Genomic DNA, 14,066 nt, shown 5'->3' with positions numbered 1-14,066 from the left:
TACCGTTCCTGTTCCCGCCGCAGTCATGGTCTAGTTCTTTAGCTTCGGCTTTCTGATGACTCCAGTACAGCTAGCGTATAATCATAGGGAAGTGTAGAGACAAAGGTGCACAGCGTTACGGCATGCAGCGCGTGAACCGCATTACACTCCGATAGTTTAGAATAGACGGGCGCTTATTAGAGCCCGCATCCTGGTAGCGTATTTGACGTATTCGTAGCGTATTCGTGGTAACGTATTCGTAGCGTTTTGAGAAATACACAGAATACCTGTCACCGATAGTGATTCTATTCAAATGAAACTCAGTGTTCATAAAGTTTGCCCTAACACTCTTTTGCGCAGCTTGTTGAGCAACTGTCATTGGTATGACAGCAGCAGCTGGCTGGCATTTTCGGCCTATGCTTCACTCACAACCTAAACATATGTTAGGACGCCAGTTCTATTCCAGGCCTCGGCGGCGGCTTTTCTGTTGGAGGCGGTGAGCGAAAACGACCGTGTGTTCGAGATTTCAGCGCGCGGTGAAAATTCCCAGGTGGTCAAAATTAATCCGGAGTCCTCCACTACGGCGCGCCTCATCCCCTGTGTAGCGTAGGCACGTTAAACCTCATAATGAACTTATATGTTAAGGGAAACACAGCCTGAATTCATTTTAATTGAAAGATCACTTCTTTTGTACCCATTTCGACGTTTGCTGGAAGCCACGATCCTTTGTTTAATCATTTAAGCTCACGCTGCTCGTTATCGTTTGAATTAAACAAAAATTAACGAATTAAACAAAATTACCAGATACATTTCTTCAAAACTTATGTCACTACATCACTATTCCCTTCAGAAAGCGCATAAATGTGCTCGGATAATTTCGTTTTTTAATTATCTATGTGGTGTTGCAAGTCGTAGTGTGGCAGAATTGATATATTTTCCGTGCCGTTGCTGCTTTTACCGCTAGAGGTGTTTGTTGAGCGGAATAACGTGTACCGGTAAAGGCCAACATGTTCTAAAGCGAAGGTCTATATGGCTCGGCGAGAAAGAAAGACGGCCGTTTCGTGTACGTAGAAAACTCCCCCGCCGCAACCCCATGGGCATGCGTGAAAAAAGACAACAGGTTGGAGACGAGTTAGAAGTAAGAAGAGAGAGAGTCTAGCTGGACATGTCTCCACTCTCACGTCTACCGACACTGGTGAGTGAGAACGGCGCGTCGGAGGGAGCGACAGAGTCGGTCTGGCAGCTGAGCGCGCCCGCAGCGAGGCAGTGCGTGAAGCACAGTGAAAGCGACAGCGGCGGACAGGGGCGGGGCAGGGAGTTGGATAGCGTCAACGTGGCAATGGTAAACAACGACCGCAGGTTACTCTTTTGTTGGCTAACCATCTGCACGGACTGCACGGGCGCATTTTTTGTTGGCTAACCATCTGCACGGACTGCACGGGCGCATTTTTTACACTTTGCGTGTAATCACTTTAAAATCAGGTGCCATAGTCGCTCAGTGGAAACATACCGCGATATCAACTGATATACAGGGGAAGCTGTAAAATCCTGCCAGAGTATAATGCTTTCATTCGTCTGAATGTAAAGCGCATTTCTGAAGAAAAAAAAATCAAAACGCATGTTTGCTTTCAGGCTTGCTGTATTCGCCTAGAGCATTTCGCTGCAGTTTAGGTGGCCAACTTACCAGAGGTGTAATAATATCTCGGATACTGTGCGCGTGACGGTTTGCCAGGCGGTGTCTTTCTCCCTGCTAATAAGTTGGCTCGGAAGGTGCAACCTGGGTTCGTTCACATCAGTGACTCAAGTCCAGCGCTGCCGGTGAAAAGCCCTTCGCAGTTGGGGTTACTTTCCTAGTATCATGAAGACGACAATGCAGGATAGACGGCAGCAGTAAGGCAGTGTTTGAAACCATATTTTCCTTCCCATTGTACTAACGCAGGAACGAGCCGCTGGCAAGAATGGCGGAGAAGCTGACGAAGAAAGTTTGCGGCTTGACCGCATTTTGGTGGCACACTGGGGTGGCCGTCTTGGCTTCGAATAGCCCACTCGACCGCAGGCTCCCGGGCGAGATGTGCGAAGGGGTCGAAGACACGCTCCAGCGCAGGGTCGCCACCGCTGAGCAGCTCAGCACCCAAGAACGCGGGCTGCCCGAACAGCCGGCCCCGCCACCGCCATTGGCATTGGTGAGTTTTTTTTAGGGCGTAGCGCTCTGGCAGCCGTTACCTGGGTTTCGCGGCGTCGGCTTTTATGTCCGCGTAACCAAGTGAGCGAACGCACCTCCGATAGAAGAGCTTGCGGAAGCCGTACAACATGAGCTTCGGCGGACCCTAACTCCCGACCCTAACTCCCCGAAGGACTGCATTCCGTGCATGGGACAAACGTATACTTCCAGTACTTCCGTCGCCTTTATTACTCCCTTCCCATATGACATGCCCGCCTGTTACGGTTGCTCACCGACGAACCATAATTCCCTGTTTGCATCCTACTGCTTGTGAAAAGGTACTTCAACGTGTCCTCGCAGAGAGATTGCCAGATGAGATGGATATTTTTACAGGTGCCAGTCTCTCCCGTTTGCATGCCTGACCTGGTGCTGCCCAACTCGACCGGACCTGTACGGCTCCTTCACACATCGAGCTTTCAACTCGTCCCCCCTGGATGCTGCAGAGAATCTTTAGCGCAATGAATAATTTGGCCTTCACTATTACAAACCCACCCCCTCCACGTATTCGCGTTTTCAAAGGCTCTCAGCAGGCCATTTAAGAGCTGCGTAAGACCTTCACTGATCCCCCAACTGTGCACGGAATCCAACATGTGACCATCCTTCTGTCCCGTAATGGGACCGCTACCCGTTTGGTACGGGTGCCGGGTCACGCAGACCCGCATGGGGGCATGGAGGCTGTACATGGTGCAGCACGGAAGTGTATTGCTAGTACCCCTCCCCTGGACAACACCTCACGCCTGTCCCTCTGCCCTCGCCTTCCACTCGACCACGCACGCCAGGCAGGGAAGTCCCGTCTTTCTTCCGTTACACCCATCCCCCACCCCCCTGGCTACCATGGCTCTGGCTCACCCGATGCCTCGCTCTGCGGGAATATTCATCTACAAAGCTGGGCCAACGCAGCCTTCACACCACACATCACATGAGAATAGGCTTACCAACGACGTCTCCGCCTCCTTACTGTTTCTACTGCTAGGCGAGCGTATTCATCACCCTCGACCACCTAATCTGGCACTGCTCCGCGTTTTCTCAGTGTCGGCCTATCCTCCTCTCAAGATGACCCTCCATTTGAAGACCCTAATTTTTTTATAGCCCTTGTCCTTCTCGCAGTAGAGAGTGGTCTCTGAAGATTAGTGTAGACTGGGGTCTACCGCTGTTATGAAAATGCTCTTATAAGATGTGATCTACTTTATCCTGGCCTCCACTCATTGAAGGGAACAGCTATGTGGCCTTCATGGGCACATCATTTCTTTAACTGCGCTACTCCTCCCTTCTCTCCTTCCTCCTCCTCTATTTTGCCCACATGGCCTTCCCTTCATTAATACAGGACAACCACAATCCCAGACGCTGTTCCGTTCGCCTCTAATCCAAACTCCATGACATTTGCGCGGGAGGTTCAAACACGATTTGAATAACACGCTGACCGGCCACGGCGACGGGCTGCGAGATAAACGCAGAGTAGCGCGCGCCGCCGTGCGTTCGCTGATCACGCGAAAACTTCCTGAGAGGTATCAGGTATGCGCCGTGACCGAGAAGAATGCAGCTCGCGCTGCACCAAAATTTCGCATTAGGGAGTATAGTAATCGTCAGTGCATTCTTTTAAGTGCAATGCACTTCTTAAGCGACCCTGAACCTGCGTCTACCGGCGATGTCCGCGCACGTGGAGATGGGCGCGCGCAGCCTGGCCGCTGACATGGCACATACCCACGTGGGGGATTGGCCAGGAATCTCCTCGTCTTCCTTGGCAACGGGGGGAGATGGGCGCGCGCTGCCTGGCCGCTGACATGGCACATACCCACGTGGGGGGGGGATTAGCCAAGAATCAGGCGTAAGAAGGGCTAATGCACCTGCTTAAAGGAGTACTGACACGAAATTTCAAAGCTGAGATCCGCTCTAGCAATCAAGTACAACGACAACACAAATAGGTGTCTGTGAATAAATGCATCTTTCTTTCTTTGTAGTTGTGTGTGTGTGTGTGATCTCTCTTTCGCGAACATTACCGAACCGCGCAAATTCAACTCGTGCATTCGCACTTTCACATTCTTCCCCTCGGGGAAATGCGGGGAATTTTTTTTAAGCTGATCATCTTACTTCGCTCGGGAATCGTGCCCCATTTATTTACACTTTAGCACTTGTATGGAGCGTTGAAAGGCGCCTGTTTCTGGTTGGTTGGTTACGATGTGGGGTTACCGTATCATTCGTAGCGTTGTTTTCCTCTACTGATTGCCGCGAATCACAGAAACATTACCGAAAAGTATCCAGACCCGTCGGGCAAGCTCATGAGGTAAAAACTCGCAAAGTGTTTAAGAAAGGAACTCTGGTTTTAACACCGGTGTTTAAGAAGGAAACAAGGCAGTTATCAGTAACTACTGACCAGTTTGGATTCTTTCATTCCTAAGCAAAGTGGTAGAAAAGCTTATCGAACAGTTTCTTTACCACTACCTACAGAAATTTCGCCTCCTGACACCAAGGTAATTCGGGTTCCGGCGTGATCTGTCCATTAGCCTTGCCATAATTGGATTAACAGATTAACAGATTGGATTAAGATAATTGGATTAACTAAGGACAGAGATTGACAAAGAAAAATACGTTGAATGCGTTTTCATTGACTTTACTAGGGCCTTTGGCTTTAGTAACCATGACATGCTGTTTTGTAAACTGGCATCATTAGGCATAAATGGCCCCGCACTACAGCTGCTCTGCAATTTGCATAATTGAGCGCAATCGAACGCTGACGACACCACTATCTTTACCTCCCATTAAATAGGGGCCAATGTAATTTTACATTTGAACCATGACCTCGTTAACATTTCTCTCTGGTGACACAAAAATCACTTGTTAATTAAACCATTTACGACGAAATTCACGGTTTTTACCCCACCCACAAAGATATTTACGACCTCAGCTCTGTATACATTATTACTCATGCCATGACACCGACTGATGAATGGACATTCCTAGGAATTGAACTTGACCATTTTCTGAAATTTGATGGGCACATTAACCTGATTAAAAAGAAAATTGCATAACCACGCCACTATTTTTTAAAAAAAAGATCCTAATGATATTTTACTACGCTTTTTTCCACAGTCCAATTCACTACTGTGTCGGGTCATGAGATCTCATTTAAGAGCCCACATAGCGCCATTACAGGCAAATTCACAATCGGGTAGTGCGTATATAATCACCTGTAGTCGTTTCGATGCTAGTGTAACCCCCTTTTTCCCACCTTTAACTTCTTCCCATTTCTGACAGCACAGCATTTAACGTTGCAACACTGCCTTTCGCCTTTTCAACGAACCCGACCTTTTCTACCATATTCGTAGAACTAAACTAGAAAACACTAACCAAACCCGTTTTGCATTGCAAAATAACTTTTCACTTCCCAAGGTACGCACAAAACAGACGTTCAGTTTCACTTCAATTAAGATTTGGAACGATCTACCTTATGCCGTTAAGATACAAACACATCTTCCAACGTTCAAGCGTTTCCTTCAATCATTTTTGACCAACCATCACATAGACTTTTGACGTGCATATTCACATTTCTCTTAGGGTAGTTTTTTATTTTTGTTTTCGTACTTCTGTCCATTGCATTTATAGAAATGATATGTATGCATACGGATTCACAGTACTGATGTTTGTGTAAAGCAGGTCACTTCCAAACAGGAATATCTAGTTTTATTTATTTATTCCTAAGTGTTATTTTCGAGGCAGTGTATTTAATTTGATCAATATGTTTCTTATTTATTGCGTAACTGCGCTATTTTAACAATACATGTACGGGCAGCCTCGTTATTCTGTATATTTTTTGTATTAGATAAATAATAAAAGTACCCCGCCGCGGTGGCTCAGTGGCTAAGGCGTTGCGCTGCTGAGCACGAGGTCGCGGGTTCGATTCCCGGCCGCGGCGGCCGCTTTTCTGATGGAGGCGAAAAGCAAAAACGCCCGTGTGTACGAGATTTCGGCGCACGTTAAAGATCCCCAGGTGGTCGAAATTAATCCGGAGCCCTCCACTACGGCGCGCCTCATCGCCTGCGCTGCGTCGGCGCGTTAAACCCTACAATCAATCAATCAAATAATAAAAGTAATCAACGCGTAAATGTGGGCTAGTTGGTTCGAACTGTTTCACAGTTCGAACCAACTAGCCCACATTTACGCGTTGACTACTAGCGATAGTCCTGTGTGGTCTCTACTTTTGTCCCGTCTTTACCGCGCTACGTCACCATGTTTCACAATAAAAGTAGGTATCGTTTCATGCTAGAAGCTGAAATTAATCTACTTCTGATTATGGTATCAATGACAAGGCGTCCCCCTACAGTATATTAATCTGGGATCCCTTTCTGTATTACCTATATTTTAGAGATGTACCCTACTGAGACAACAATAAAGTTCAATTATATTCTAAAAAAGTTGTAGCAAATTGGCTACACATTTTGTCATTCGATGAGTGCCTTATCTTGACTGGACGTGTTTTTCTGTTTTGATTGGTTAATTGGCTACAAATTTTGTCATTCGCTTTGGGTTCTTAATCTGTTACGTTTGAAACATGACAAATCTTACTTGCAATAGAAAACAAAAACATTCAGTGAACACAGCCAATTCGCGAAATAATTGAGCAGTGAAGAGTACCATACCAGCCACGCTCTACTTCCTGTTGAAGATAAAGCCCACGTTTGGTGCTTTAGTACAGCGGCGATTAAAGGGACCATGAAGACAAAATACAAGTTTGGTTCATTAGAAGGAGTGATTTCTCACGAGAATAATGACACAAATCTATCGCGAACTTCGAACAAATAGTGGAGATATTAAACAAAACATGCAAAGCAGTGGCAACACCCTAACCACTTTCCAGCAACTTTTCTATGACGTCATAGGATCTCCTTTGTGCGATTGGCGGCCCGGCAGAACTAACCCATCGCTGAGAGACATGACTGGGCGATTGTAGTGGAGCCTGAAGTCCTGTTTGATCGCATCACTTCAATGCTGACGTGCAATTAACACGCTGAAAAGTGTTTCCAGTACTGGTTCATATGACCTTACTCCTGCCCATAATACGTCACCGTAGCGGGAAATTTGGAAGTTTTTGAATATTTCTAGCATTTTTGCTGTTAAAATACCTCTTTCATGTCTGTAATGGCAATTAGTGAGGTACTGGAGCCTAGTTCTTACAAATTAAACAAGGTTGTATTTCCTCTTTATGGCCCCTTTAATTTTGCGCACGGTTCATTTGTCCGTCTAACGTTAACCCTTTTCATTCTCTGTGGTTTGTTTAAAGTACTAAAATTGCATAATAGTACATTATGCATACAGGATCTGGGAATGCAAATATAATCATGGATTGAAGTCACCGTAGAGTTCGGTTTAGGAAAGTTTTAGTATAGTTTGTCTTTAGTATAGTTTGTAATCCATCTTTTCTTTTGTTTCCATGCAGAGTGGTCGCAAGAGAGGCTTAAACGACTTTTCGGAAACCCTGAAGGACGTCTTAGGGAAGGTGGAGTGCCGCTACGTTCTGTGGACTCCACTGCTGGACACACTGCTCGGCCTAATGAAGCAGCGCAAGCGATGTTCTCCAGAAAGCGCGCTGATTCCTCAAGGGGCGCTGCACACAGTGACACTGCCAGAGGAGCAGACGACTTCCTTCCCGACGAATATAGCTCGGGGCATTTCATGCACAGGAGTACTGCGGGTTAAGGGTTTTATTTTTGATTTCGTCTTGCTTTTCTCTATTAAAACGATAAATGGCATCAATGAGTTCATACTAGTTTTTAATGCTTGGTTAATTGTTAAAAACTAACCAGGAACATGTAGAGTTACAAAACTTCAAAGTTCCGCGTGCCTCTGTCGGCTGTGCAGTGTGGTGCGCGTGAAATTACTGTAGCACGACATGCCATCGTTTTCTGAAGATGAAAGGTCTTTCAAGTGCCGTATTCCCGACCCTGCGTTTGACGGATCCAGAGTCGGCTTTGCATGGGGCAACGGGAACTCCCTCATGGTGTTCCCGCAAGTTGATGAACGTGAACGTAGTAGCAAGAGGGCTGGCAGCCTGCACCATGTCTGCTGGAATACCTCGCTCTACAACAAGGTGATGAGGCAGCTAGTCAACGAGTCCTCAGGTGTCTTCAGTGAGCTGCAGAACATTGCTTCGGAGGTCAGGGGAGAGACAGTGCATCCAGACCTGGTGAAAATCAGCCGGAGCTACCGTGCTACCCTGAGGGCCCGTGGGAACAGCTACCTGGAAGAAATAGAGTACATGTAGAAACATGTACACAAAATAGTCTAAACATTGTGTGTACACCTTTTCTACACAAAAGCGTAAATTTTCAAAATAAACAAACTTGTTTTACAGGGAACAAATTCAGATTAGCGCTGAAAAGCTATAAAACATAGCGCTTAACCATCTTAGCTTTCTTCTCGTCCTCACTTGACTCCCTAGCTTAGCGATACAATTGCACATTAGATCACGTTAGTGTAACGGCGCGCTCACTGCAACCGACCTATAATGTATGCCCAATCTTTCGTCCCACATATGCAACGTACACACACTGCGTGGAAATAAGCTGCGCTAAAAATGAGTTAGCTCTTTCTCAAGCGACTGAATCAAGTCGTACATAGCGAACGCGATGAATGAAGGAGTTCACCAAGGCCCCCCTGGGAAGAGTCATCTGCCGGAAGATTTCAATGGGGTCGTATTTACTTTGCGAGGCGAGCTGTCTCGCATCGTTCACAATCGATGCACATAATTCGCAGGCTAACCACACAGCCAACGATGTAATACACTTGGCGGACATCGCTTTTAAGGCGGGTGTCCTCAGTGCACATTTTGCGGAAGAAAAAACGGGGTTAAGTTATCCGTAAGCAAAAAAAGCCCTCCGTTCTAAAGAGGACACAAATTCCTCGGGGCACTTAAAGGGACCCAGAAAAGCCTTCTGTAAAAGTTACAAAAGGCCTGTATTGTCACGTAGCACCAATATAGCGATGCAATGCCGTTGGAATTATTGATCTACATTCAGTATTAGCTGCGCCAGAAGCAATTAAAGGCACCTCTCCCCACTTGCCGATCGATTCCTCCTCCCTCTCTGCCTCCTTCAAAGCAGCTAGCTACATTCCTGCGCCTAGGCTCGCGTCAATCACTGCGGACCCGCCTTTGCCGCCTTTGCCTCGGGATCGCGCAGGAAGGAGGAAGAGCAGCCGGAAGCCAATGGCAGTGACGCCGCCGGCGGCCGACCTTGCCGGCGATTGGGCGAATCAGGGGGCGCCTTCGCCATTGCGTCAGCAGCGATCGCCGTTGCGTCACCCGCGGTCGCCGTTGCGTCAGCCGCGGTCGGCTCGCTGCGGCGTCGCGCTCATCGGCTGCGAAAGGCGATCTTCAAAAATTGTTTAAAAATTATCTGTACAACGTATGGGGCTCACACTTGGCTCAAAAATCCCCCGTTATGTGTTCTACCACCTGAATGCATTTGATTGCCACCTTCACAAAGCTTTTCGGGGTCCCTTTAAGTGTGCTTACTCACTATGGAGGCAAAAGCCTGGCGATACTTATTAACTCCTTCACTAGCTAGTACATCGTATTTCCGTCTCTCTCTCTGTCTCTCTCTCTCTCTCTCTCTCTCTCTCTCTCTCTCTCTCTCTCTCTCTTTTTTTTTTTTTTTCCTTCTTTCGTGACAGTATTCTGGCGCCAATTAATTCGACCAGATACCTCTCTTCCACTCACGTGGACCGGGGTGACACGTTCAGGTGTCACGTGGCACGCACCATTTTACAACTTTTGCGTTTTGAGTTCATAGTTTTGTTAATTTTGCAAACCTGGTCCATTAGCCGGTCAAAGCAACCGATTCCTTGCCAATCCCCCGAGTGGGTATGCGCGAACTAAGAAAGGAACAATGACAGCGACGACCACTTTTGTTTTTCCGTTGCCAACGTGCGGAGGTAGTTGAGGTGTGGCGCATGGGGCTGCTACTGGGGAGGCCCGAGTCACAGCCTGGTGGTCGTCAGCCACGGAGAACGCTCATTCTCGGAAAGCTGTGGCGTTCTCGGCGTGTGGTGCTCATTCTCGGAAAGAAAAATAGCTGCCACTACAGAGAATAAATAACCCCGCGGCACTGAGAACCTCAAGGTCATCGATTGAGCTACAGCGAGGAGGGGTAGCGGGGAGTGATTGAAGCAGCTTTGAAATTTCGTGCTGTGAAATTTCCGGGCCGTGTTCTTGCTTAAAAACTTCCTCTAAAACCAATAGGATATGGACAGGAGCAGTTCAAATGTGCGGGTGTCTAGTTCACCCAGGATTTTGGGTTAGCCGTAACTGGAGGATCAATTTGATTTTTTGAAACTAGGAAGGGTAGCGTCTACTTCGACTTTGCTAAAGCGAGAAGGTACACAGTAGGGGCGTGATCTTTTCTTATAATTAATGAAAACGCGAGGAATCATGTATTTTTCAAAACGACGCAGAGGTCTTTGTGTCATGTTGTCGAGTTTAAAGTTATGTGGAAAATAATGTTTTCTGAGCGCATCCAAGTTGAACTATTTATCGACAAGCAGCATTTCGAGTTGATGCATGATCAAATCCTTGCCCTCTCCGTAAATGTGCGTTCCATATGAAATGCTGCGATATTTTATTTTTAATATGAGGTTTAATATGTTTAGTCGGTATTGTGAGGCTTGTACATAGACAATTAATCCGCATCTTACTATTCATTCTCCCAGTGATTTTCATGCCATTTTTCTTACTACGCTGTCGGATTTAAATTGTCAAAAATCACTGTAAAAAAATTCTGTAAATTTACAGAGTTTTCACATACAATGTCTGTTGCCGTACAGAAGTTTTCTGTGATGGTTAGTAAACAGAAACCTGTTAACAGAAAAAACACAAATTTTCTGTTATTTCCTCATCTTGACCAATAACAGGCGTGAAATAGTGAAAATATTGTACTATTAATTTGCATAAAATAGAATAAAATATGAATAATTTTTTGAATGTTTAACAAGAATTTTCTTAACCGTCAAACAGCGCCCGGCCGACGTTATTTTGTTGCGCTCCTGCAATTTTGAAATGCGGCCCTTTACAAATGGCTGCCCTGTAGGTACCAGCATAACGATACAGCGGCGGGCTTCTTTCTTCAATTTTTCATCTTCCCAGGGTGAGTACTAAATTTTAACTATGTTTTGTGGAGGCGGCGCCTAGTTCCTATGTATGCCTCTCTTTTTCGTGCCTGCACTGTTGCTTGTTGGCTTGCTGGATGGAAATAGATTCTTATGAAGTGCTCACCCCGTACCGTAACGATAAGTCGCCTCGTGGGACAAGAGCGTCGTGCCGTGCCTATGTAGTGACGCTCGCCTTAATATGAGGTTTTTTTTTTGTTTTTTTTTATGAATGTTGTGCGCAGATGCGGCCACCGTACTCTCCTTTTCCTCTCTATTTACCCGTTCATGACCGCGAATCAACACCACCTCGCGCGTTTCTGTGGTTATACAAAGGCATTGTTTAGCGTGGGTTGCTAAAAGTTCAGTACAGACGAAATGAAATTCGGCGGATCAGATGCCGTTTTCCGTCGTGGAGTTTAGTGTGAAGGTTACGTCTCTGCTTACGGATGTTATAATTACGGGTTCGAGTCCCCCCAAGCTTTCCTCTTTTTTTCTTTATGTGGCCGTGGCTTGCCTTTTGTAACAGCTGTAGATATTCTTCACGCCCCGTATGAACAGATCGCTACGGGAAAAAGTTTCATTGGACCTTTTTCCAGTGGCAATCTGCACATCCGCGGGCTGCTTCCATTGGACCTTTTTCCAGTGGCAATCTGCACATCCGCGGGCTGTGGTCCACCATTCTTGGCAGTTGCCTCGGGTGAAATAAACAAAAGGGCGCCCCCTCAGCTTGCTGCTTGGGGAGCGGCTATGCTTCTTAGGGCTGCACGTTTTTATTTTCTCTTTCCGGGAAGTTCGCAGTGAGTTCGTACATGCACACAAAAAAAGGCTTTCAACGAAAGGGAAAAAATGTTTGAGGCTGACCACTCTGCGAGCACTTGGCTACCTGTGAGGGTGCAAGGAAAATGAAAAAAAATAAAGGAAAGGGGGTCCTTCGGCCACTGCGGATTACTCACGCGAGCGTGCGCCTGCTACCGTGGCATTAATGTGAGAGGCACGGGTTACAGCTGGTGCGGGGGGAGTGCAGGACCAGGATATTTCGCGCAGGGGTTCCCCGAAAGCCAAACATTTTTGGGGACGTGCCTTACAGCCAGTTTGTTTCGCCGTGGCGGCTGGCTAGAGGGCCGGTACTGGGCAAAGGTCCATTCACTCCGTGAGGGCGGTCGGTCTTAATTTTTATTCAGCCGGCCAAACCGCTGCCGCTTAGGCTGAAGCCAAGGCTGATGTAGCCATTGATAGAGCTACGTAGGATAATCTGCAAATATTAATAGTGATTAATAATTAACACTAACTGGCTACTCAGTGAGCGGGAAAAGTTTGGCCGTTTGGAAAAAAATCGATGTTGGCTGCTCCCGCTGTGTACTGTGAAGGGGGTAGTGAAGAAATACAGTGAACGGTATTTATTCACCCCCTTGCAATGTTGGTAGTCTGCTATATATATTTCTTGCCTTTGCTCAGGTGGTACGTTTGGATCACCTCAGTAGCACAAGAAAACGGAATGCAGTTATCAAACACCTTTAACACTTGATTTCAAAAAAAAACTGGAAACTATTATTACAGCATGATACCATACATAAAACCCTGCAAACGATGTTGTTTTGTTGGTGCACAGGTATTTTATATGCGGAACGTATGCTATTCTTGTTGCAGGGTTATTGCAGCCATCAACCCTGACACGGGAGCAAAGAAGGAGAAGTCAAAGCAAAAGCAGCATTTCCTGTTTCCAAATGTCGCATCCCTGATCACTGTGGTGGAAGACCACGAAATCTACTAGGCTCTCCAATTTCCCTGGGCAGCAATGAAGATGTCTCTGAAGCGCCTTGCACCAAATGTGCCGCATCCTTGGTTACTTTGCTATTGTATGAATTGGCATTTATATGTTCTCTGCTTTTTTGTGATTTCATTAATGTGGAAAAGATGTTATGTTCCTAGTCTCGCAACACTTCCTCCCCCATTTTTCATTACCGTGGTATTTGCGTTATGTTGCATCTTTCTGCTTCCAGAAAGCGGGAAAAATGTCGGATTTTATTTTATTGATGTTCTTTTTTTTTGGAAGTAGAAGAAAATGTGTTCCTAGTCCTATCGGAGTCTCACCGTAGTAGTATTGTACTGTAGTAATACGAGATGTGAACATTTTGTAGCTTAATGTCGCTGTAGAAAAAAGTGTTATCAGTTTAGCGTCACTGATTAAGTTCTGTAAATAGTTCGTTTTGCCTCAGTGGGGTGTTTGTGGGCATTTCTGAAAGTTGAAGAAAAGGTGATCTTCCTAGTCTAACAACACCTCTGTCACGGAAAGTCTCCTTTTGTTCACTGTGCCACAATATCATGAATTGTGATTTTGTTTTCATACTCATAGATCCTTATATTTGAAATTGTTGATACGTTGTTCGTAACTGAGTTAATTCTTGGTAGCAACAGCCTCAAGTTTGGCAGAAAAATAAATAATGTCAATGATACTTTCACCCTGCTTTCTTGTGTGCCTGAGTGGTCACTTTATGCTGTACACCAGTAATTGTTTTGGCAGTTTCAAACAATATGATACAGGGTGATGTTTAATTTTCAAGGCATGATTATTCTCACCCATGAAGCAAAAAGCCGCGAATTCAACTGGAGTACTTTCAAGATGTGAAAAAGTAACAGGAAATGTATTTTATGAAGGACCATAACCGAAATTGTGTCAAGGTGCTGAATACTTTTGCTTTGACTTATTTTGCCAGAGATTGATGTCAAA

The 14,066-nt window shown here is 46.0% G+C and overlaps 1 protein-coding gene across 4 annotated transcripts; it reads left to right on the top strand.

Moving 5' to 3' along the window:
* The first annotated feature begins 428 nt into the window (after positions 1-428).
* On the top strand, positions 429-8,436 carry LOC144169549 (uncharacterized). Of its 4 annotated transcripts, none has more exons than XR_013322467.1 (3): positions 429-475; positions 1,919-2,162; positions 7,632-8,436. XR_013322467.1 is itself a non-coding variant. In XM_077698773.1 (3 exons), the coding sequence occupies exons 2-3, from the start codon at positions 1,938-1,940 to the stop codon at positions 2,660-2,662; spliced, it is 354 nt and encodes a 117-aa protein (XP_077554899.1). In that variant the 5' UTR covers positions 963-1,174; positions 1,919-1,937; the 3' UTR covers positions 2,663-4,269. The 4 variants fall into 4 exon arrangements, 1 of the variants encoding a protein (XP_077554899.1); XM_077698773.1 differs by lacking the exons at positions 429-475; positions 7,632-8,436 and adding exons at positions 963-1,174; positions 2,534-4,269; XR_013322466.1 differs by lacking the exon at positions 429-475 and adding an exon at positions 973-1,174.
* Positions 8,437-14,066: the final 5,630 nt, after the last annotated feature.

The sequence above is a fragment of the Haemaphysalis longicornis genome, unplaced genomic scaffold (genome assembly GCF_048455015.1).
Source record: "Haemaphysalis longicornis isolate Haplotype H1 unplaced genomic scaffold, Haemaphysalis longicornis Haplotype H1 scaffold_1, whole genome shotgun sequence".
NCBI lineage: Eukaryota > Metazoa > Arthropoda > Arachnida > Ixodida > Ixodidae > Haemaphysalis > Haemaphysalis longicornis.
Note: the sequence above shows the minus strand (reverse complement) of the source record. Positions and strands in the feature narration are given on the sequence as shown.